Source organism: Carassius gibelio, chromosome A18 (assembly GCF_023724105.1).
Source record: "Carassius gibelio isolate Cgi1373 ecotype wild population from Czech Republic chromosome A18, carGib1.2-hapl.c, whole genome shotgun sequence".
Lineage (NCBI taxonomy): Eukaryota > Metazoa > Chordata > Actinopteri > Cypriniformes > Cyprinidae > Carassius > Carassius gibelio.
This window is the reverse complement of record NC_068388.1, coordinates 10673753-10698335: the sequence shown is the minus strand read 5'-3', so window position 1 is coordinate 10698335 and position 24583 is coordinate 10673753. Positions and strand designations below refer to the sequence as shown.

Below are 24583 nucleotides of genomic sequence, written 5' to 3'. Positions count from 1 at the left end.
CTTACACAGTTGTTAAACAAAAAAAGTAGATACTATTGGGGTAAATTCACAGACCCCCCTGGGGGTGACTGGGTCATTCGAAACGCCACGACTGTTTAGACAAGCTAGTGTTGCAGAACTCGAATTCAGCGCTTCGAAAGATTTTGCTCCGATTCGAATCGTCCGTCAACACAAATACGCACATGTTCGTGCGTCAAATACGCACCTAAAACCATTTTCATCTATTTGTTTCATTGTGATGCGGCTCGTGTCCTTATATAAATCACCCGATAACTGATACACAAATACACTTATGCAATGCGGAGGAAACTAACTAGCATATGCAAATTCATTGCAATGGTGTAGCTGCTTAGCTGCCCTTATTGCCCTGTCGTGGCTAGCTAGCACCAACCTTGACTAAATCACCGAAAGGGGAGTACAAAACAAGCTCGGCAAATCAATAACTCTTAATGTTTATGACATGGTAATAGGTAAAAGATAGGTGTCCAAAAGCTAGACACCCCAGCCGTGCTTATTCCCCGAGCTACTCTCGCTAGCCGAATTCTGACATGATGGTTTGCTAAATGTCAACCCATTTGGACATTCCTCTTTCCTTCTATGCAACAAAGCAAAGGGGACGGGAAAAAAGCAGCTCAAACTAGATCGGGGAGATTGCATATATTCGAGTGCAGCGAACCAGTCAGGGCCTACGGGTTGACAGTTCAGCGTGTGTCACAGCTGTATACCTTTGTAATGCACCCGCAGATTATTCTGTGAGAGCCCGATGTAGCTGTACTTATCCTTGGGGCTCCAAGATCGGGGTAAGGGGGTCTCTTCCTCATTCACGGCCGGGTACAGCCGCTTCAAGCGCTCGTTTAGCTCATGCTCTTGGTAATTAAAAGCAGGATCTCCTGTTAGCAGGCTCCCCGCTCCAAGCTCTGCCATTTTTGCTTATGTTTTTGTATTCCTCCTAGTGATCCTACCCTGTTTTGCCAATCCGCTAAAAATGAGAGAGCGCTAGACTGCGGAGAGAAACAGCAGCGGTGAGATATCCGCGGATCAGTGACGTGTGGGGACTGTAGTTGAACACAAAGTCCTGCGCAGCGCACACTGCTCACATCAACTACATCACCCAGACCTAACTCAACCGGGGCTGTGAAACGCAGTCTAGGATTTGTAGTTTTTAATACAACTCCTAATGCTATCGCTTGAGCTTGTGTATACTTGATTTAGATCAAAAGCAAACCGTGTTTGTTGCATCTGGAATAAGTTGACTGTCACTTATTCAAACGAAAATCAATTTCACTACGTTTGCATATAATTCAGCCTCTATCCGTTTTTACGTAACGTTAACAGACTTCATACAATCCTTATCTTAAACGGCTGGTCTGTGAAGCAGTTTACTTTATTAACTGACTTTAAATAATAACTGTACTGTTTGTTTTCCGTGTTTAACTATTATAATAAGGTATTAATACATTAAACGCTGTTGTGGTTTGTGTCTTTATATATATATATATATATATATATATATATATATATATATATATATATATATATATATATATATATATATATATATATATATATATTAATTTAGGACTTTTTTTACTGCTAATTTAAAGTTTACTGTTATAAACAAGTGCGTTATATTAAAATATTAACGTCACATTTAACTCTAACAAGACTTTTTTTCCCCCAACAAGTTAAGTTTCCTTCAGTCAAAACAGACGGGTTTAGAAAAATAAGACACTTGGTGGTGCAATCCAGTAGCACTCGCGTTCACTGCCGTGATGAAAAACACATATTTTATATCATACCAGCGCAGTAGACATTATAAATGTTTATCAAATAACGTTTTTATACATTAACACGTATACGCGAATTTAATGCGACACGTATAATGTTTTAGACGATGAAGTCACATATTATTGTACATGCAGGCACGATGTGGGTGCCTATAAACTGAAGGTCGTTTTTAGGGTCCACCGGTATCATAGCAACCACCTCTCAAACAACAACAATGCCACGCTGCTGAAGCTTCAGTTAGACGTTCGCTGCTAATTTTGCTGTGGATTATTTTTAAGATGTTTATTCGTTGAGATAACTACAGTTGCCATCGCTGTTACACTCTGAAAGGCAAGAGTTAAGGACATTTCAGAATCGATGACGTTTCTAACCTTGATGACTAGAAGTGACAAATAAAGCGACAGAAGTCAGTAACGTTAGTCAAGTGTAAATATGTACAATAAAATATTTGTACATTAAGATATTATTTTAAAATAACCATATCAGTATATAGTTAATTGTATGACAATGGTTGCCATTTTCTCTATGTTAGTCATCTTTTTATTATTTCCTTAAGTTAATATGCCTGCAGCGTGACAGCTGTTAATATATTTGAAAAATAATAATAGAAAAAATAAAAATAATAATTAGGATAAAGTATCTGCTGTCACTGTTTGACTTCTCAACCCATGTTCAAACTGCATGTAAGTTATTTTCGTTAGCAGAGGATCGCTGCGACACATTTCTAGAAGGATATCTAAGTAAGTTATAAAAAAATCATATTTGATAGTATTTCAAATATCTAATAGCTGATTTACAGATATATCTATACTATTAGCTGGTCAAACTTTTAAAAAAGTTGAATAATGTGTATGGCAAGGACAACACATAGCATCTCGGTGTTCATTTTAGTACTGCAGTAACGTTAGTTGTAAAATTTAAAAATGGTTTAGGCATCTCTTCCATGTCCATTGCATACTTTGATCCTAATGTCTACTTGATGTGCTGCAGATCTCTTACCAAACCTCATTTCTAAGAGCAGATTGAGTGTCATCTGAAGTGAGAATTAGAAGCTTTAGATACACATGGCCTCAAAGTCCAAGAGCTCAGACTGTATGTATACATCCCACTTTGTATTGGTCTCTTATGCTTTAGCATACATTACGGTTCAAAAGTTTGAAGTCAGTAAGATTTTTTTTATGTATGTGAAAAAACCATTTTATGCTGAGTCTGACCAAAGCTGCATTCATTTGATACAAAAACACACACACACACACACATATATATACATATATATATAACCGTTTTCTATTTTAATATAGGTACATTTACATGATCTTTAGAAAAAGTCACATAATCATTCAGAAATCATTATTATGTATGCTCAAAAACATTTTTTATGATCAGTGTTGAAAATGCTTAATACTTTTGTGGAACCCATTGATGTTTTTTTTTTTTTAGGATACTTTGATGAATAGTTCAAAAGAACAGCATTTATTTGAAATATAATTCTTAAAAAGAATGCTTAAAGTCTTTACTGTCATTTTTGGTAAATTAAATGTATCCACATAATTAAAAAGTCCACACAATGCTAAAAAACAACATAAAAGTATATATGTATATATATGTTAATGTAAAACATGCAAAAAATGTATGCCGATCACCTTCAAAACATAAACTGTAGCAAAGTCAATATATAGAAATCCAAAACCTGTAAAGTTAAATGCTAATGGAACTCAATTGGTCAATAATAAGTCATGACGAAAATAATAGATGAGATTACTCTAATCAAAGTGTTAATGTCTCCCCCAGGGCATCTTCGTGAACAGATCAGGGACCTGCTACCACTGCGGGGGAAGCTGGTGCTTGTGTCGAAACAGTGTGAAAAGAAGATTCTGGAGCAGAGAGTTCAGGAAAGAGAAGAGATCCGAACTCTGAAGCGAGAGAGTCAGCGTCTGCAGCGTGTCACTGAGAGTATGAGAGAACAACAGACTGCTCTGCAGATTCAGGTGGCGCTCATTTATTATGTCTGTCCTTTTGTCAAGATCTGGCCTCCTTCGATTATTCACTATTCTGAGTGGTTAAAGGATGTTTTGTCAGTATTTGACAAATGTATAGCGGTTAACAACAATCATGACCTCTCGATAGGCTACAGTATAGTGTAAAGCGTAAATTGTTTTTCTTTTTGTCATTTTATACTTCAATATACTTTTATATAATATTTGTATTTTACTTTATTTAAGCTTTAATTAAATAGCTGAAAACAATTGTTAATAATTACATTTTAGTTGTAGTTAACAATAACAACACTGCTGCTTCCATAAAGCATACATGAGTAAAATCGTACATTGCAGTCTACCCAATATACTGAACATGATGGTAGTAATGAATGTTATAAATGAAGGTTACACTAATGAAACTAAGTAGTAGAGTCTGAAAAAATACACAAACCTGGAAACAAAAGCTTTATTACTGGAATTTCGTGTATGAGAATAAGGATCCAATGGCAGGGTGACCACCAAATGCAGGATAGTCTTGAAATTGCAAGCTTTGTCTCTTTTCCTGCAAGACGTAAACAAAGCAAAGGAATCATGGTTCAGGCAGGATTTCTTTTCTAGACACAATGCTAGATAACAACATCCTGATAATAATACAAGTTCAAGATGCACTGAATCTGGTAATGTTTGAACACATGTAGAACACATGTAATGTTTGCATAGTTTAATAAAAAAAAAAAAAAATAATAATAATCTATTTGCCACTTAAGGAAATTTATTTTAATATAAAATGTGATTATATTACATTCTAGTCTGTTAATCATTTCATTATATGTATTAGACTGAATATAGCCTATAGCCTTCCACTTAAACCTGGTCAAATTGTCACCATTGACAAAGCCTATTGATGATATAAAGCATGTTATCATCCAATCAACATGACATAGTCTAATAGTAATAAATTTAACTCTTTCACTTGTGTCCCGCATTTTTGTGCTAAATCACATCTACTACCCTGCAACTAGGCAATAACCAACTGGTCACCCTAGCCAGTGGAGGAAGCGTAGTAGAGGTGGGATGTCAGATTATTTGAAGATGATAAATATTAGCAGGGCTGGAGCTTTTTACAGAGTTCTGATTGGCAGGAGTGAGTTGCAGTAGTCCGAAGGTCGAGTAGAGAGGAGGTGGTTTGAGAGAAACTTTGCTTGTTCCTCGCAGAGGAGGAATCTGAGGATCCTGTGGTACTGAAAATGGCTTTGCTGGTGTGTAGAGAGGATCTTACACATCTTAAGTCCAAGTTCAGCTTAACCGCCTGCAATCCGAATACAGTGATGTGGTCCCACAACCAGACTAAATCATATTCATGAGGAGACTTTAATGAAGGTATGGAGAAGAAAAACATATATTAGTTTACGTACAGAATAATCAATTTACCAATATACCTTACATACATACAATTTGTACTTATGTATGGTAGAATGAAATATTTAAACTATTATATTGTTATGTTATTTTTATGATTTTGTTTATCTACACTACGATTTGAAACTTTGGGGTCAGTGCATTTTGTAATGAATAATATTTTTCAGCAAGAATGCTTCGAATTAATCAAACACCCAAAAGAATGACTCTTAAACATTAATTCTAGATGGAGCTTAAAAATAAATAAGACAATAATCTATTTGATATGTGTTTGATAATCATATTTAATGTGAATTGTTTCCTTTTTTTTAGCTGGAAACCTTACAGACAGACTTTGACCAATTCAAGTCTGAGTATGACACACCGCCCGAGGTTCATCATCATGTACTTGTGCAGAGAAACAGACTTCAAAGAGGTCTATAATGATACATAAATAATCATAAACTGATAACTAAACATTATTCGAATCAACAGTGTTACACTCCAATCAGTCTGTGCTGCAACATGGCTCAGATAACAAACACATTGTTATAACTCCCACACCAAACTGGGAACAATGTTCAGGTAACAGTATCTGAATTTTCCAGTTGTAAGCTGTCATATCTGTTCTTTATATAGTGCAGTTAAGATAATGTTTGAGATAATCTTATGTGTTGTAGACATACTAGGAGGCAGTGAGCGTTGTAAAGAGCTCTTTGAACGTCAATCCGGCTAAAATGAAGTTCTTCAGTGGTCTTGTAAGTGTTCTTAATGTCAAAAATAACAATAGAGCTCTTCAGTGATGATATATTTTTGTAGGCCGACATTGAGGTTAGCATTACCCTGGTTTTCTCAATAAAAACTTAAAACCCAATAGGATCTTTCCAGTGGTGTTTGGATTATTGCAGAAATAAATTTCTATGACAAATCAAGTTTATGCTATATATTTAGTCTAAATATAAAAAGAAATAATAAAAAAGAAGCTAAACATAGGGTATAAATGACCTAAACCAGCTTTGCTAGGCTGACGTAAAGTTGTTTTTTCACAGGGCACATCCAAGCTGAAGAAAGCAAATAAAGTCAGTTATAAAAGACAACTTATGATTGTTGTATGATTATTATCATACGACATGTTATGTATACTATTTTCAGTGAGGCATTGAAGAAGGCTTGGTAATGGATGGTAATGGAGTGTGCATTGCTTATCAGACACTTTATGCAGAGGTCAGTTTGATGTTTTTGCTTAACAACATAATTTATATTTAATATAGTGACTACCATTCAAATGTTTTGGGAACGGTATTTAAACAAAATTGTGCTCACCATGACTTCATTTATTTGCTCAAAAATACAGTAAAATAATTATATTGTGAAATATTATTACAATTTAAAATAACTTTTAAAAAATGTAATTTATTCATGTGATGGCAAAGCTGTCTATCACATGATACTTTAGAAATCATTCTTATAGGCTGATTTGGTGCTTAAGAGTAATTTCTTATTATTATAAGTGTTGAAAACAGTTGTGCTGCTTAATTAATAATTTTTTTCCCAGGTATATTTGACAAATATCAAGTTCAAAAGATCAAAGTTTATTTGTATTAGAAATATTTTTATAGGCATCTTTATAGTTTCTTTCCAAAAAAATCCTACTGACTAAAAAGTTTTGAATGCTACTGTATATATAAATATATTAAAACAACATAATGTTTTGTGTGCATGTTGTTCTCACTCCAGGACACAACTGGAAGACACGAATTGTTCCTGAGTCTAGTTAAAAAACAAGCTACTTCTGAGAGGCCGCAGTACAACAGTGAGCTGAGAGTGCAACTGGAATGCAAAGGGTGAAAGATCATCATCCATCAAACTGTTTACAAAATTAGAATAAGTTATAAGAGATCTCAGTGTAAAAGCCACATTTAACTAATCCTGTTTAGATTTCGATAAATGTCATAGTTTTGTCCTGTTTTGCGTATCCTCAATGTAGAGAAATGGATGCAGAGCACCTCTGGGCTGCCTTCAAGACTATCCATCCCTCACTGGATTCTGAAACTCTGGACTGGAATATCAGTGTAGTTTTTTTCAGACAAAGCGGTGTGAATTACAAGCTCTAGCTTTGAACGCAGAAGTTGTGCTACAGCGTCTCTCTGTGGCTAATGTAAAAAGGGCAGGGCCAAAGCGATGACCATTTGTTACAAGCACATTTCCAATCTTTTTATATAGCACACTACTACATATATAAACCAACCACAGCACTAAGGTATAGAAACACCTCTGTATTCATAGTTTGCATATTGTTATGTAATTAGATAAATCACATATCGAGAATGAAACAGTAATAAAATTATTTTAAAATATAATTTAAAATGCCTCTGTATGTTGCTTTAACATGTTTTTGCTTAAAAAGAAAAGTTACCGCCATGCTTGTTATATTGATCTTTTATATCTAAATCAACGAAGCTCTATTAATTTGTACTGTCCACTACAAATTACTTATTTTCAGGTCAGTAAATGGTACCTTTATATTTATTTGCTTGTCAGTTTTATTTAATGTATTTTATTTTATTTAAGTGAATGTAATTTATTATAAACAAGAGCTCCATTTTTCACATGGTAAATGCAAAGAAGCACTGCATTTGTGAGACTAATTGAAAACTAAACTGAAATTTTCTGCACATGTAATTTTATTTAACAGAACAGAATTTAAGCTTTATTAGTGTTTTTGTGCCACGACAGAGCGGGAACATATGTGACGTAGCCACGCTTACGTACTAGACTGTTTCATTCTACCGTTTAATGCCGAGGAGGTCTCTAGCATAGACAGTAAAAGCCTACACGACCCTGAACTAGGAAGCACGCAGCCTCGGTAGGTTGCAGCCTTCCGTTTGCGACTGGTTGTCAAGAACCAAAATTCAAAGCAGTGCAGTGTGTAAGCGCTATGCGCATGCTCAAACTGAAGAGGCCGCTCAACTTCTGTTCTCCGCGCGCTGGAGTCGCCATAACTGGAACCGGGGAATCGGTTTAGGGCTCACGGAGGTAAGATGATGACCACATATTATTTATAAGTTAACGTTGCATTTACGCTGCAGATGACTACTTTATAACTACTTTATGTAACGTAGTACTGAGGCCTTTTGTCAAGAATAATCTGAAAAGGCTAGCGAATAGGACACGCCTATAGGACAGGAGCGTGCACGGGCCGCGCGAGGGTGTCGCGCCTGCACTCAGCTCTTATGGCTCTGGGGTATTTTTAGAACGGAACGAGGGTGCGTTTGGTCCAAGTTGATCGTGGATCGTTACTGTTCAAACTCCGAGTCCATATTCAAAAAGCAAGGATCACTTCAACGTAAAACACAACTTCATCGCATCATTATTTAGCCGGTGAGCGTGTTGTAGACAGACAGCCCAGTGTTAGCACGTCTGCGGCTAAAGCTAAAATGAATCAGTCTACAGCGAGCCATTGAAAGCTAGCTAATAATCTTAGCATGGTTACTTTTAATCGTTAGTAGCATTCTTGACTAGATAGTGGCTGTAGTTTGACGGAAATGATTTTAACCTCAATTTGGACATCTTCATATGGTCACTGATTGATTTTTAAATGAAGTTAGAACTTGCTAACCGACCAACTAGTGCTAAGAGTCCCTAAAATCCATCCGAATGCTTTTATATGTCAGTCATCAATGTAAGTGTCATTTTGATCGACTTTTCTAATTTGTCAGTAATCAAACTAGGTTGGTCAGTGTAGTGATAGCCATTTAAACAATTACTAACGTATGCAACAAGGTGTAGTTCTAGATTTGTCATCAACTGCTCTAAATAACTAAAGACACATTTTATTCCAGAACTCTACTTGTTAGATGTCAGTGGAAACTATGGATATAAGACTATTTATGTGTAAGTTTGAAATGCTCAAGTGAATTATGGCCCAATCACATGATATATTAACCAGTCAAAAGTTGCTGACAAATCAGTATAGAGTTTTTAAAAGGGTGGAGCAGGAATGTGTTAAATTCCATGTGCTTCTAAATGGAAAGGAGTTTAAGCCCCATTCACATGAAGGACAATAATTATAATGATGAAGAAAAAATAATTCTAAATCTAAAAGAATAGAGAATAGGGTAAGGTACGCACTACTGTTATAACAATAGTGACACATGAGAGCAATGTTGGAGCTATGTTGTATGATAAATGATAAAAATACCTACAGTCAATGTTCGTCTTTCCAACTTTAAAGAACTCAAACATTTAGATATAACTTTTATAATAAACATTATTGTTATTGTGGATTGATGTGAACTCTATTGTTATCAGTACCATTATCTGACTGGCTTTCAATTTTAGTATCATTCATCGGCTGAAAAAAAAATGATTCCAACAATATCATTCCTCTTTGTCGTTATTCTTTTAGGTGTGGACTTTCCTATTCTCATAGAAATTGAACAATTATTATTTGTAGTTATCTTTATAGTTATCATCCTGGGTGAAAATGGGCCATTAATCCAGCCTTTTTGGCCTGATCTGTTTGGCCTTTAAAATTTTGTGTGATTTTGTTGACAGTTTGACAGTCTTCTTGACAGGTCTACGTTTAATGTTTTTTTGCCCACTATAAAGCTGATAGACCTTATGTGCCATAAAAACATTAAGCGCACAGCCATTTTTAGGATTTTGTCTTTGAGCTTCTGTTTTTGTGGTAGCTCTATAGTGTCGCTGTTGAAGAGTAATTAGCTGGTGAGGTGGATTTACTTACTGTTGAGTTAACAAAACTTATCATGAGCATTGTAGCAGGGCTATGCAATTAATCGAAAAAAAAACAATTAAATTTCAATATTGGCCTCCCGACGATTATGAAAATACAATAATCGAGACAAAACGATTATTGGGCCCCATTCTGCCCCCTTTTGCAGTGGTAAGATTTCTTTCATGCATAAAAGCCCAATTTCCCATGCAAATCAGTAAAACCATGTAACGTGACATTAGCAGAATGGGACGTGCTTGATTTATCGAAGTATATTTAATCATGTTTTTAAAAGCGTGAAAGAGAACTTGTGGTGCTCCTCAGGAAGAGATATAGCCTAAGCCCAGAGGCGGAACACAACTCGGACATGTGAAGTCATATTATACCTCAAAAATGTGTCAAAATGTTGCGGTTGGTGATTTTTTTTCATATATACCTTCGTTTGTCATGTAACAAATGAACGTAAAGACTTGAGAATGAAAATATGCGTGTAATGGTAATTTGGATCCGTGTGGCTCTTAAAGTGACAGTGGGCTATGTTTTATTTTACATTTGATTATTTGTTTCTGTAGGAGGTTGTAGCACGCTACATGAACCTTTTCATATAAACTGCAATAAATACACGTCAGAGCCAAATTGAGACAAGACATTAAATGGTATAGTGAATAAATGAAATAATCATACTGCTTAATACTTGCATAAAAAAAACATTAAAGCACAGTTTGTTTCATTTGTATATTTTTTTATTCTGTTGTATTTGTCTTAGTTTTTATTACTGACAGTTTAATTATTTTTAATAATTTTGAGCACTTTTTTTTGCTTGTTTGAGCTCTTCCATGTTGTTATCACATGACCAACCATATCATGCAATTGATAAATTAACTTCACATATTGCTTTCAATCAGTGTGCGATGGATGCCCTCAATTACAAACAAAAGTACATCTTAAGTCCAATAGTGTAACAAACACAAAACAAACGATAGTGACCAGTAGTACTCGCTGGTTACTATTGGCTCAAAAGCCAGTGCACCTTTAAATGTAGATGAAAATTTCAGGGGTTTTTTTTCTGTCTTGTCAGTTGTTGTCAACCCTCAGTCTGTCATATACATGGAGTCATTTATTCTGTCTTTCCACCAGTGCCTGTAGCAGGGTGAATCAGAATGGGAGACAAGCCGATTTGGGAACAAATAGGATCCAGCTTTGTGCAACATTACTATCAGCTGTTTGACACCGACAGGACTCAACTTGGATCGATATATGTGAGTATTGTATTAAGCTCTTTTCTGCAGGATAGTTCTCTCTTAGTGAGAGAGATGTCAAGTAGTAATGTTTCAGTGTCTCTGCCTTTCCTTCATGTTAGAGTTCAAAGCGTCACTTGGTTTATGTCTTGCAGAGTGACGCTAGATGCCCAGTAACAAACAAGTTTTGTCGTGTGTTCAGCAGAGGAATCTTTTCAGGCCAGAAATGTGGTTCTCTACTGGACCTTTAAAAAAGCCTAAAGTGCTTATACATGAACCTATTTTTTCAGCAACACATGTTAAATGATATATCACGTGTATGTTAAACAATACTTATGTTGAGGTATATTTGAGTATATAAATTATTTAATATGTATTTATTAAAAGACTGGTGACATTACTGCTTTGCTGTCTACTTTTTGGCAGCTTTAGGTCAACTATATGTTTTTTTTTCCCTTGTCCTAGATTGATGCGTCATGCCTTACTTGGGAGGGTCAGCAATTCCAGGGAAAAGCAGCAATTGTCGAAAAGCTTTCTGTAAGTATTTGCGTGCGTTTTGGAAGAGTTGGCATTTTGATAAGTTAGGGTTCATATCTTCTAATTCATTTGTTAAAATAGAGGGTGGGAGTTTTCGCACTATCAACCAATACCAGTAAATACCATTAGCAAAAAATCTTTCAAATTGACCATATAGTGTGCATCCCCAATTAAATATTGATCAGATGTTTAATTACCACATGTATTGTATATCTGAATCAGAAAGAGTTTTTATATATATGAGGAATTTGTTTTGATGACCGACGCTTCCACAGCACAAACAAGAAGGACAGTGACAAGACACAGATAATACAAATAGGTTAAGTAAACAGGAAATAACAACTAGAGGTCGACCGATATTGGATTTTGCCGATATCGATAGCAAGGTTGGACCGCACTGGCTGATACCGATTAATTTGTTTTGATGACCGACGCTTCCACAGCACAAACAAGAAGGACAGTGACAAGACACAGATAATACAAATAGGTTAAGTAAACAGGAAATAACAACTAGAGGTCGACCGATATTGGATTTTGCCGATATCGATAGCAAGGTTGGACCGCACTGGCTGATACCGATTAATTAACCGATAGTTTTTAAAATGGATACTGAAAAAAAATAATAGTGCTTTATTTACAAAAAAAAAAAGAAAAACGCTACTGAACCATACTAATAGTAGTAGTAATAATAATTATAATAATAACAGTAATAGTAAATGTTGAAATTACAACACTCTAATAGGGCCCTATGAAATCAGTTAATTTTTTCCTAAATGCCATTTTATTTATTACCAAATTCTGTTATTTAATTTTTGTGGATTCAGTTTTTTCCACTTTAATTTTACTCCACTCCTTTTTAATAGTTGAACTAAAGTTTATTAATCATAAAGACCAATTAAATAAAATCATGTAACTTATACATTTTCAAATCAATTTAATAAAAGTTTAACAAAAATTACATGATTAGGGCCCTATGAAATGTTTTATTTTTTCTCACCATATTTTTTTATTGTTACCAAATTCTGTTTTAGCATTTCTAAATATTTGAATGCATAAAACAACTTAATTTTTTTTTTTTTTTTAAAGAAGCCTAATTATTTTTTCCCCCTCAAAAATTGTGTATTTACATTTTTATTGTCATCAAATCAAGGCATGAAACATTAATTTTATTTGATCTTTTAATTACTTAAAATTAAGCAAACATTAACGTTTAAAAAATGTTTTTTTCATTTTAGTAGTAGGCTATGTACATGTACATTCTACTGAACAATAGACTTCAAAATCTGACTTTTATTTTGACGGGTTGCAAAATAAATGAGTAGCTTTTACAATTCTGTGCATGTGATATGTTGCTTTTGCTCAAATCAAATGGTCAAATGCTCATGAAGTGACTCACAGAGCAGTTCTGGAGATGTTCTTCATGTGTTTTTTTTTTTTGTCCTCATTTAGTCAGACCGCAGACGCTGAAATCTCCGTGAGCGTCACACGTTAATCTGTGAATTCCATTTTTTATGAATGGATTCTGCGATTACGTCTGCGTTTTCTGCATCGCGGGAAACATAGGTCCCTACAATTATACCAGCTCAATGTATACTCTCACACTTTAACTGCTTCTATTTAGGGATGGGCATTTTGGGAAATTTCTCATTTTGATCATCGATAGGTTTCAAAAACGATTAATCGATTAATCGGGGGTGGGGCTTATGCGGGGCATGGCCATAATGTATTTAATGGAAATTTTTTTTGAAGATTGTTATGAAAAAAAATCTGACATTAAAATCTATGAAAACATGAACACATGATTAGAACAGGTTAGATTATGATTATGATGAAGCAATGTTATTAATAAAGGAGCAAGAAATATCTGCATGAGGTGAAGAGTATACCAATAAACGGTAGCTAATTCTATGACACATCCTATGATAAATCAGATAACTGAGATACAGACGTAACATTACAACTTGTATCAGCACAATAAAATGCTAAGTTATGCGTTAGACTGAGACAGAGAGAGCGACAGAGAGAGCGACAGAGAGAGAGAGAGAGCCTGACCATTTGACCTCTGATGCGTTTTAATGACAGCGCGCTGAAAGATGGGCAAGGACAGATTTTACTATAGATCCCTATAAAGTTCTCATTATAAATGTATGGCAGATTTGTGCTATATTTTCATCTACGTTATTAAGTGTAATAGTTGTAATTAAGTTTTATTAAGTTAAGTTTTATTTTCCATAAACCACCTGCGCGTTTTCGAAGACATATGAATTGCATTATGCCCACAAATATGACGGAAAAAAAAGCTTGGCTGCATTATTATAAAATCAATAATAAAATAATAACAATTATAATAGAAAAATAAAACATTTAAGAGCAATATCATTATCGGGCATTGCTTATATGAGCATGAAACGAATCGCTGATATGCAGCGATTTCAGCATAATTGTTCATGTTAATTAATCAGACACTAGCTCTTGCAACTTTTATCTGAAAAAAATTTGCAGATGTGAACTTGACCGAAAGTGTAACTCGGATTGCGCTTTACATTATTATTTAACAGCATGGAAATCACTGATTATTGCTAAATAATTGAATACGATTTAAAATATAGATAAAAACTATGACAAACAAATTGATTTCGTCATCTCTACGAATATGTTTAAATTAATTAGGCTACAAATATATCCAGTGTATTTTTATTTTATAAAGACCATTTCATTATTTGATTTAAAAATTAACACAGAAAGATACTTTTTCTTTTTTTAGCTACTTTATTCAACTGCATTTTTTTTAACAAACATTGTCTTCCAGTATAACTTTAGCAGAATATTTTGATCCAGCGGTGAAACGTAGTTTTTAAAAGATAAAGAAAAAAATTCACCAAGTTTAACCAAACAACTATTATAAGGTATAAAACAGAGACCAAATAGCAACTATGGCTAAAACTCAAAACTAAAATAATAATTATTTAAAAAAAATGGATATTATATTTACAACTACCGGTGAAACATTCAAATGTCTATTCAAAAACATAAGGTGCTCTACGTGCTCAGATGAGAGCCGAGTGCGCAGCCTGTTCACATTTAGAGGAATAAATTCGCTCCGCTGGAACAGATGTTGCAGGAACAGCCAGGCACCACTAAACCTTCTCTGTCCCTGAAACTAATGGGCAGCAAATCTTTCACCACCATTTCAGCGAACAGCTTTGTCGTCTTCTCGGTTCTGCCTGCGTTGCATTTTTAGGTCTTACGGCAAGTGATTCAATGCTCGTCTGAGTTGCCGCTCTGTTATCGCCAGATATTTTATGTACACATTTTAGATGATAGAGCATTGGTTTTTTTTGTAGATGTGTGTGACAGCTTGGTGCTGCACAGCTTACCCTGAACTGTATTTTCATCGTTCTTCTCAAAGGGAAACCAGCCATCACTATGTGACTTTGAGGCTATGATTATCTGTCTTCTTACGTATTTTGAGGCATCAAGTGGGAAGCTAACCAATCAGAGATCAGGGCGCCGCCCAATGTGCTGCCATAACCAATAAAAAATAAAAATAAATAAATAAATAATTTCGATCATCGTTTACGTGATCGATCATCACGGTCGAGTACTCGATCACTGTTGCACATCCCTACTTCTATTATTGAGCACTTAATGATTGTCTAATCAAAATTAAAGAGCAGCACTGAGTCTAGGAGAATTCACCTGTATCACACACACATTCAACTCCACCAGTGGTCTAAAACAGTTTATTTATTGACGAAACGAACACAAGTTTACTTCAAGAATGAACAATGAGCCAAAGATAATTTTGAAGTTCAGTGTTTAAAAAACGAAGCAAATGGAAAGAGCGATCTATATTATAGCTCTATAAGTGAAGCATACAGACTTTATTAGAGCCACAGAAAGACAAACGTTTTGATGGAGATGCTCAATATGTAATTCATTATGTACATTAACAACGATTCGGGGTTAAATATAATTTAACTTAATGGAAAACTATGTGAATTGTTCCAGCAACGGACCCAACCCGGGAAACTATCAGCCGCTCCAGCAAAGGCCAAAACGCAGAAAACTGTTGGCATGGATTTTTGCCGATAACCAATTGTTCCAGCAATCAACTATTGGTGCCGATTAATCGGCAAAACCGATAAATTGGTTGGCCTCTAATAACAATATGCAGAAAAATAAATACACAATATACAAAGTAGACAATGGATGGTATTTGTGTGTACAGGTGTGTAATGTACAAATTCAAGGGAAAAAAGGTATGTGTGTTAAAATAAAAAATGCCAAGTTAATTGTTCATGAGATCGATTGCCTGAGGGATGAAGCCGTTCTTATGCCTAGCTGTTCTGGTGCTTGGTGCTCTGTAGCACCGAGCAAAGAGGAACTGTGCTGGAGGTGTTAATAGATCCATGTAGAGAAGGTCAGAATTGGTGTGAAACAGGGTTTTTCAGACCTGCAGTAAAACTCATTCAAATTGTTGCCAGTTTTTGATTCTTCACAGTGCTTGTAGTTGATGTCTTTCAGTCCTTTCCACACTTATGCAGGGTCACCGTCAGCTTTTTGGAGTTCCTTAGCCAATTTGAACTCCTTTGTTACTGTTTTTGGCCTGTTTATACAAGACTGTCCCCAGCCCTTTAGGCGTCTTATTTGGTCTAACGGAGCTGTCTGAGTTTTGCAGTGAACCACGGTTATTAGTTGTAAGTTAAATGAGTCCTGGACCTGGTAGGGATGCACATATCTTCACAGAAACTGATGTATGATGTTACAGAATCGGTGAGCTCTTCCAGATTGGTGGCAGCAGCTTCAAAACACTCCAATCAGTGCTGTCGAAACAGGCTTGTAAATCCTGCTCTGCTTCATTTAGTCCATTTTTTTTATAGTCCTTATTACTGATTTAGCTGATTCACCAGATGGATGCTAAGCAGCTGTGTTCTAAAGCTGTAGGAGCTTGATGAGAACCCTGGCTCACTTCCCACGCTTGCACAATATAAAATGCTTGAACAGCACCACTGCTCCACCAACTACAATGTTCAGCTAAACGTCAGAGTAATCAAAAATCAGTAGAAGATGTGTGGTGTGTACTGTCAAATGTTTAGCAGTTAATCCCTGGTAAAACTTATAGTTTTTGAAAAACCTCAGTAGGGCTGGGTATTGTTCAAGATCTTTTGATCCAGTGCCAATTTCGATACCTCAGTTTCGATACCTGTTCCTAATGATACTTTTTTCGATACCATATGTTTTAAAATCCATTTCAACATCAACACAAATACATTAAACACAAAACTTTTATTTTTCACCTTAATTAAAAAAAATTCTAGTAACTCTTCACACTCAGGATAACATTATTAATACAACTGGTTGTGCTTTTTGGAAAGGGGTGCGCCATTCAGGGGCTGACTGGGACCAAAAAGTTGCCCTGGACTTTCTTGCACACAGCAGCCCACCACATCATAGCGCAAACGACCCTGTTTGGATGTGATTTATTAATTTAATATTTAAGTAAACAGTTTGGGGATTTTAACCAATAGGGCAACTGATCCTCCATTGAAGAAAAAAGAAAAAGAAAAAAAAGAACAGCAGCTGACAGCTGTTCATTTAGCGACTCCTAGTGAGTGATACATACTCATCAAGACACAAACATTCTTCTAGAACTCACACTTTGCGAATCATGCATGAAACAGAAGTTTATAAACTCAAACGATAACTTTATGTGCTTTACAGATGAACTTGAAGTCTTTATTCATTCGAGATGTTCAATAATAGATAATCTTTGGCTTGGTAATACAAGTTCACGATCCGATTAGTGAACCGATGATTCTTTTGAATCTATCTTTACAAATAATAATTTTATTGAATGAATTCATCTTTCGCGTATCGTAACTTCTGAATGAACACATAATCACACAATTATATCAAAATAATTGTCCCTGTAAAGAATTCTCGTAAACAGAGTCGGTTATGTTTTAAGTGAACGTATACAGTGGCCTGCTGCTTAGAGAAATTCGCTGTACCGGATAAATCTTTCTCTCTCTCTCTGTTTTTTAGACTACGTGTAAGGGGGTGTGTTTCAAGATACACAATGGAGTATACCAAACTAAACAGGGAGGGAGGGCAAAACACTCATCCAAACAAATGCTTCATTAAATTGGTGGTATTGCCAGCTTTGGATGCAATACTCTTATTGCATATGTTGCACTTTGATGACTCGGCATCCACTTTTATAAAGTGTAGCCACACTTTAGACCTCCTTGGCATTGTAAAACGGAAAAGTTTTGAGAAAAAACAGCTACACTTGTGTGACTGCGAGTATCTTCAGAAATCCTCCCAGTCACGTCACGTGGGGGTGGTCCTTACATGCACTTATTCTACAAGCTCACACAGACACAGCCGCTTGGCAAAAAAAAAAAAAACCGGCCGCTTTGCTTTTGGAACCGAAATTTGGCAGAGAAAGATAAATAACTCTTAGTATCAAAGTTTTTCTTCGATACCATAAAGGCATCGAAGTTCAGTACCCAGCCCTAAACCTCAGTCAGGACAAACTAACAGAAACATTAAGCCATATGTGATGCCGTCTTGTTCTCCAATATGGCAAGATATGAAGTATATTCCAGGGAAGTCGTGGCCTAATGGTTAGAGAGTCGGACTCCCAATGGAAAGGCCGGCAGGAATTTTGGGTGGGGGGAGTGCATGTACAGTTCTCTCTCCACCTTCAATACCACGACTTAGGTGCCCTTGAGCAAGGCATCGAACCCCCAACTGCTCCCTGGGCGCCGTAACATAAATGGCTGCCCACTGCTCCGGGTGTGTGTTCACAGTGTGTGTGTGTGTGTTCACTGCTCTGTGTGTGTGCACTTCGGATGGGTTAAATGCAGAGCACAAATTCTGAGTATGGGTCACCTTGGGTCACACTTTCACTTAATCAGAAATATTGTATTTACCTTTTTTTCAGACCCTGCCCTTCACAAAAATAGCTCACAGCATCACCGCACAAGACCATCAGCCTACCCCTGATAGCTGCATACTGAGTATGGTAGTAGGCCAACTAAAAGTAAGTATTTTCTAAATTTAATTTTGACCTTTGACAGATATGCTATTGCAGCAGCACTTGAGGTGAACACTTCAAACAAATATGTATGTGATAAGGTCTAGGAGGGCATATTCTGGTATAATCGTAGTGGCATTTAAATAGAGAGTGGTCGTGGGCAGGTTAAGCCTGTCTTGATTTTCCTTTTGCTCCACCTAATGTGACAGTACTGCGTATTCTGAAAGATTTTATAAGCATTTCAGAGCTGTAGTGTATGTGTGTTTGTCTGTCAGGCGGACGATGACCAGGTGCTGGGCTTCCACCAGACCTTTCTGTTGAAATGTATCCACACTGCCTGGGTTTGCACCAATGAAGTCTTCAGGCTTGCCCTGCACAACCTTTGAGCTTAAAGACTCTCTGGAGTCACATGGCCTTTCCTCCTTTTCTTAATGTCTGTAAGGATCAGTGTCCTTTTGGGTTCACGCACACCGTACAGGCCTCTCTACTAACAGCTTTAAGTTGCGTTCAGATCAAGTGTCTGTATAATATTTAGTAGTGGGAATGCTATGACATGTCTTTTTGTTCATGCAGGTTTGCTTGGTGTGTTTGTGAATCTGTTTGCGCTTTGCAGCATTAAAACAAACGAAAGTCATTCATTTTCAATGTTGGCCAGTTTTGGTAACATGAATGACAGTGAGGTTTAATTTGAAAAAAAGTTTAATTTAATGAGCAGCACCATTACAACCATGACCTGCTCTCTCCGTGAAGATGCGGAAATTTCAGCAAAGGATAAATGGATTTGCAGCTCTAAAAATCGCTTGCAGTAGCTCTGCTACTAGATTTATTTCAAAATGGCAATCCATATACAGCTATGAACAGCTGTTCCTTCATCTTGGCTGAGCTTTCAGCATTGTTACGGGAAAGGATGAAGCTAATTGGTTAGTTCTTGTCATATGACCCACGGTGCGCTTGCGGCATTCTGAAAAGTTGAGATGTTTTTAACTCGTTGCGGTGTGGACGCGCCTGGAAAAAACGAGCGCGTCGTCACTTCCATTATGAGCACGCATACCGCTCGCCTACATTGGAAATAACGAACTTGAGCGTGCAAAAAAAGCGATATGTGAACGGCCCCTTAGAAAGCATGCATTGTGAAGGGCGCTCTGTAAAGCAGCAACGCTTGCAAAAGATTAAAACCTCTATTAAAACAGATGTCCAAATGAGCGTACCGGTACGCTAAAAGCACATTCTGGGCGCACGGAGAGGTGGCAGTACGCTCGAGCTATATTTGGAAGTGCAGGTACGGAGTACCGGTGCGTACCCGCCCACTTAAATCACTGCCACAAATACAATTAATGTTGAATATGTGATATACAGCCACGGGATCAGTAGCATTACTTTAATTTCAAATCCAAACATTATTGCTGAAAATGTTTCAGGATTGTGATTATCGTTTTACACAGTTTACGCAACTGTTGTGCTGCTTAATTTTACTTTAGCAAAAAAAAAAAAAATTGTAAAAGTGCCTCTTCCCGCACTCAAAACTAGACGTCTGTTGATGACGTCTGTTAAACGAGGACTGGCGGGACATGGTCGTGTTCCACTTCACATACGCTGAGTGAAAGGGGAGGTTTATAATTACAGGACACTTATTTATGACACTTTATTTACTAGGAAGAACCATAGACAGTAAAAGAAATGGACACAGCGACCCCATTGGAACTCAATTGAGACAAGTGAAGCCCATTTTTAACGTTTTTTAGCACTTCCGTTTCTGACGGGCAGACTCAAACGAAGCTTGAATACGTCAGCAACCTGTCTGACAGATGCAAGTCTTCTAAGTGGCTGTGTGTGCAAACTGCCATTGTTAATCTTGCAGAGACGGCAAGCTTGAGCGAGGAGTTCTTTGTCGTGAGTGAGCAGGAGTAAGTATTCTGATTAATTATTTTGTATAGTATTTTAAAATGTAGCGCCAGTACGCCATATTAAGTTAATTGCCTGCGAGCTTCTCCTCCTGTCTGTACGGTAATGTGACAGAGAGCCGAGTGGTTATGACGCAATCGTTAGCCTATTTTTTACAAAAACTTAAATACGGGGCCATAATGTAACATAGAAGGTAATGGAGCCCTTTATACATTGTCGTGTATCTTTAGAAATAAATAATGGACAAACGGAGTCTTTAAACGCCTCAGATGTAAAGTTATTCGCTGTCAAAGTGACGCCAAAATGAATGGGAGTCAATGGGAATGCTAACGCAAGTGAAGTTCTGCTAAAAGATGGCAGCCCCCACCCGACTTCAACTTCCGGTCGAGTTCCTTGCCCCCTGGGAAGAACACCTTGTTCCGCGTGTCATACGTCATTACACTGTTTGTACGTCACTGCATGCGCAGTACTTTCCAGTTTCGGTTTTCAATCCGATCAAGTGTTTACATGTCCTCTCGCTCGGATTACAAAAGGGATAAACCACCCCTTACAATCCAATCGAAATTTTAGTCAAACATTTTAAACATTTTTATTCTGATTGTGCTTCTAGTCCTATTATGATCGGATTAGAAGGGTCCATGTTCTGCTACTGACAGAAACAGTCGAGTCTTGTGCCTTTTCTTTTGCATTAAAATCTTTATTACAAACAATCGTGCCAGTTGTAAAGTTTTTTTTCTACCTTCACGAATGTCAATTGTTTTTATTGCTTGTCTAAAAGTGCACATTTCCTGACTTTAAACCTAGCCAAAAAGCCACGTGTTGAATGTGAAACAGTAGACTTAAATTATATGCATTTATGGTATAATTACTACATTTTAGTGTCAGTCCATGTTAATTTTTTACCTCGAACAACGCGCTGTCACTTTAATCCAGAGCATGCAGCACAGTAAAAATAGACTCAATGTGAAAATAATAGCTGCACTCTTGCATATGCACAGCTCTTGGAACACATTGCCCGTCTGCATCTGTGTGCAGTGTGAATGCTCTACCCTGTTAATATTGGCATAGAAAAAAAATACAAACCTATGCACTGCTAACAGAGTTTGACCTGACCTTATTTTGACCTGTCTTTATGGACATCTAATATTTTGTAATGAAGAGTTCTGCATTTTAGACAGCGTTCCTTTACATGAAAAACTAATTTGACAATGTTCAAAATGGGTGAAACATGGCATACTTAAGATCAGATGTGTTTCCATTGAGCTTTTAGATTCGATTTATAAATATGCAGCATTAAATGATATACAAATGAATAGATTGACTATTAAAATGTTTTTTCACGAGATGTAAAATAAATCTCTGATGTCCCCAGGGTGTGTTTGTGAAGTTTTAACTCAAAATACTTTACAGATAATTTTTTTTATAGCTTGTTAAAATTGCCACTTTTAGGATATGATCCAAAATGCATTATTTTTGTGTCTTCCCCTTTTAATGCAAATGAGCCGGTGCTTGTTCAAGCTCCAGCAGTATATGGCATGTGTGTATTTAATAAAAACATGATCATAATAACTTAATATATGGCCAGCTTAGATTACATTTAATAGGGTATGCCTTGTTTTAGGTCATTGTTCTACATGTGTTGATTCATTTGTGAAGATCATTTAAATTCAGGCCTAGATTTTGTCATGTTTTTATTCGTTTCACCATCATCAACCAAAGTATGCTGTAATTATGTCAAGACATTGTCTTTAGCTTGGAAAAAAGTTAATATTGTGACAGACTACGAGCCTTTAGTTAGTCATGGTTCCTTAATGCAGCTTTTGTCTTTACTTCGCTGAACTAATATGCTTTGAAACTTGCTGAACATGTCTGAAAACTTGCATGTTTTTAGTTTAACAGCATTTGAATTTTACCCCAGGTTTGATTCCGTTCTCTTTAATGTAGTGTTGCAGATGTATGAGAGCCTCCATTTATTAAAGTCTCCTGTGTTTCTGCTTTGTCTAGGCAGATGATGACCCCATCATGGGATTCCATCAGAGCTTCATCCTGAAGAACATTAACGAGGCTTGGGTTTGCACCAATGACATGTTCCGCCTGGCGCTGCACAATTTTGGTTAAATGCCCCATGGCTAGCAGGAGGGAAGTGGGGGAAGGTGGAGGATGGGGTTCTGCCCTGATGACACCTGAACCTGTCAATCAGCCCTTCATTCATCACCCTCAAGAGAAACGGCTCCGGATTACAGCAGTCAATCACAGAAAACCTGCAGGCATATACTGTACTGCCTCTACTCTAGAAATGACATGTTTCTTTAATGAAAGCCCACACATCCATCAAGCTGACCCTTTTCCTTCACCAACCTGCATGATGATGGGGAACTTAAATATCAGCGGACGCTCAACCAGGACAAAAACGTATTAACCTAACCTCGGGTGTTTGATATTTACATTTTAGTTGCTGATTTTGACTTGGAAATTACAACCGTCTTACTGCCCATGTTTGCTTTAGTACAACATGTTCAGCTTGTTTTTAGAACATGCTCCTTGTAGTTTAAATACATTTTTGTTTTTGCCCCACTTGAAAATTGGTGTGACGTCAGGTGGCCCTAGCTATCAAAAGAACACCCCCCTAATTTCCTCTTCCCATCAGACCAGTGTGCTTCCCACTTTCTGCTCACTGTTTAATAATCACCAAGCCAAGATACACAATAAAACATTTGAATTTTTCTTAACATCATCATCTTGTTCTTCCCCCCCCGTCTGGTTTTGCGTCTACCTTATTTTTCCCCTTTTTTATGCTTGTCTTTTCATGTTTTTGATACTGCTTCATATTAGATTCTATCATTAAGATTATAGATTGTTTTGAGCAGAGCAGAACACGACGGAGCTGTTATTTCTCTTTTTGAAGGTGGCCAGTGTTTCCTGAAGCAGTTGTTTAGACTAAAATAATAATGTTGACTTATTTGGAAGAACATCACTATGATTAGCAAAGGATCACGTAAATTTTTTCCAACATTTTTCCTAACCTTTAAAAATGGTAGAATCATAAATGGATGCTCTTGTTAAAGAGGAAAAATCATAAGCATCCTCCAGTTATGCCACATCAATAAAGCAAGTTTCGCCAAGTTTAAGAAAGAGTTTGAAATCAGATTATTCTTTAATTTTCCCTTTTGTTTTAGTTCAGAGGTTTTGCTTCCCTTGTTTTCCAATTATTCAAATCTTGAAGTAATGGGATGTGGGATGTTATGTTTCATGAGCTTGAATGAATGTAAATGTCATTGAGTTTGTAGTGTGGCCAAAGCTGTTAGCACCTTCCATATTTAGGATTACATTTTGATATTTGGAGTACAAGAAAGGATCACAGACACAAAGCCTGAAACATGACTAGCTTGTTGGGAATATGATATGGCTATTTTCTCGTTTACGCTCAAGGAGTTATGTTCACCGTTTAGGATAAGAAAAATCATATTCACAAAAGGCCTTTGTGCCAAGTGATGGTACAGATATATTAGAAATATCTTTTTTTAGAAAGTATTCTGCATTGTATCTTTTTGCACTGAAATATGTAGACTGGTCTGCTATGACATCAATATAATGAATCAGTTTCTTGCATTATGTTTTTGCTGGAATACATGTATTGTACATGTACTTCATGCTTGTTTGACCCTGCAGATATCCACTCTCTGTGGTTTAAGGGCAAGAGCAAAAGAACAATTGATTTTCACAACAAAAACAGTAATACGGTAATACAATGTGAATACAGTAAGAGATACTTCAGCCGCCTACATGTATATGGAAATAAAGGAGATCAAAGTAAAGTGTGCTGTTAAGTTATTTTTATCGATTGAGGAAATAATTGAAATATATATATTTTTTCTAACTTAAGTGATTTTCTGAAAACAAACAAACAAAAAATTATCATAATACGTTTAATATTGATAATAACACGCCAGTAAAACATAAA

General features: G+C 36.4%; 3 protein-coding genes across 4 annotated transcripts in view; 1 reads left to right on the top strand and 2 right to left on the bottom strand.

The window, feature by feature from the left end:
- The window catches only part of LOC127934278 (ran-binding protein 10), a 28283-nt gene extending 27186 nt beyond the window's left edge, over window positions 1-1097 (bottom strand). The window contains exon 1 of the mRNA XM_052531553.1: window positions 726-1097. Coding sequence (XP_052387513.1) covers window positions 726-924 — 199 coding nt within the window. The 5' untranslated portion in view covers window positions 925-1097. The remainder of the gene's footprint in view (window positions 1-725) is intronic.
- Window positions 1-24583, bottom strand: part of LOC127934275 (rho family-interacting cell polarization regulator 1) — a 299157-nt gene that overhangs the window by 127415 nt on the left and 147159 nt on the right. The gene's annotated exons all lie outside the window — the stretch shown is intronic.
- On the top strand, window positions 7944-24437 carry LOC127934286 (nuclear transport factor 2). Of its 2 annotated transcripts, none has more exons than XM_052531564.1 (5): window positions 7944-8201; window positions 11038-11159; window positions 11604-11675; window positions 18628-18726; window positions 22627-24437. In XM_052531564.1, exons 2-5 carry the CDS (start codon window positions 11061-11063, stop codon window positions 22738-22740), a joined length of 384 nt encoding a protein of 127 aa, XP_052387524.1. In that variant the 5' UTR covers window positions 7944-8201; window positions 11038-11060; the 3' UTR covers window positions 22741-24437. The 2 variants fall into 2 exon arrangements, with proteins under 2 accessions (XP_052387524.1, XP_052387525.1); XM_052531565.1 differs by lacking the exon at window positions 7944-8201 and adding an exon at window positions 8390-8546.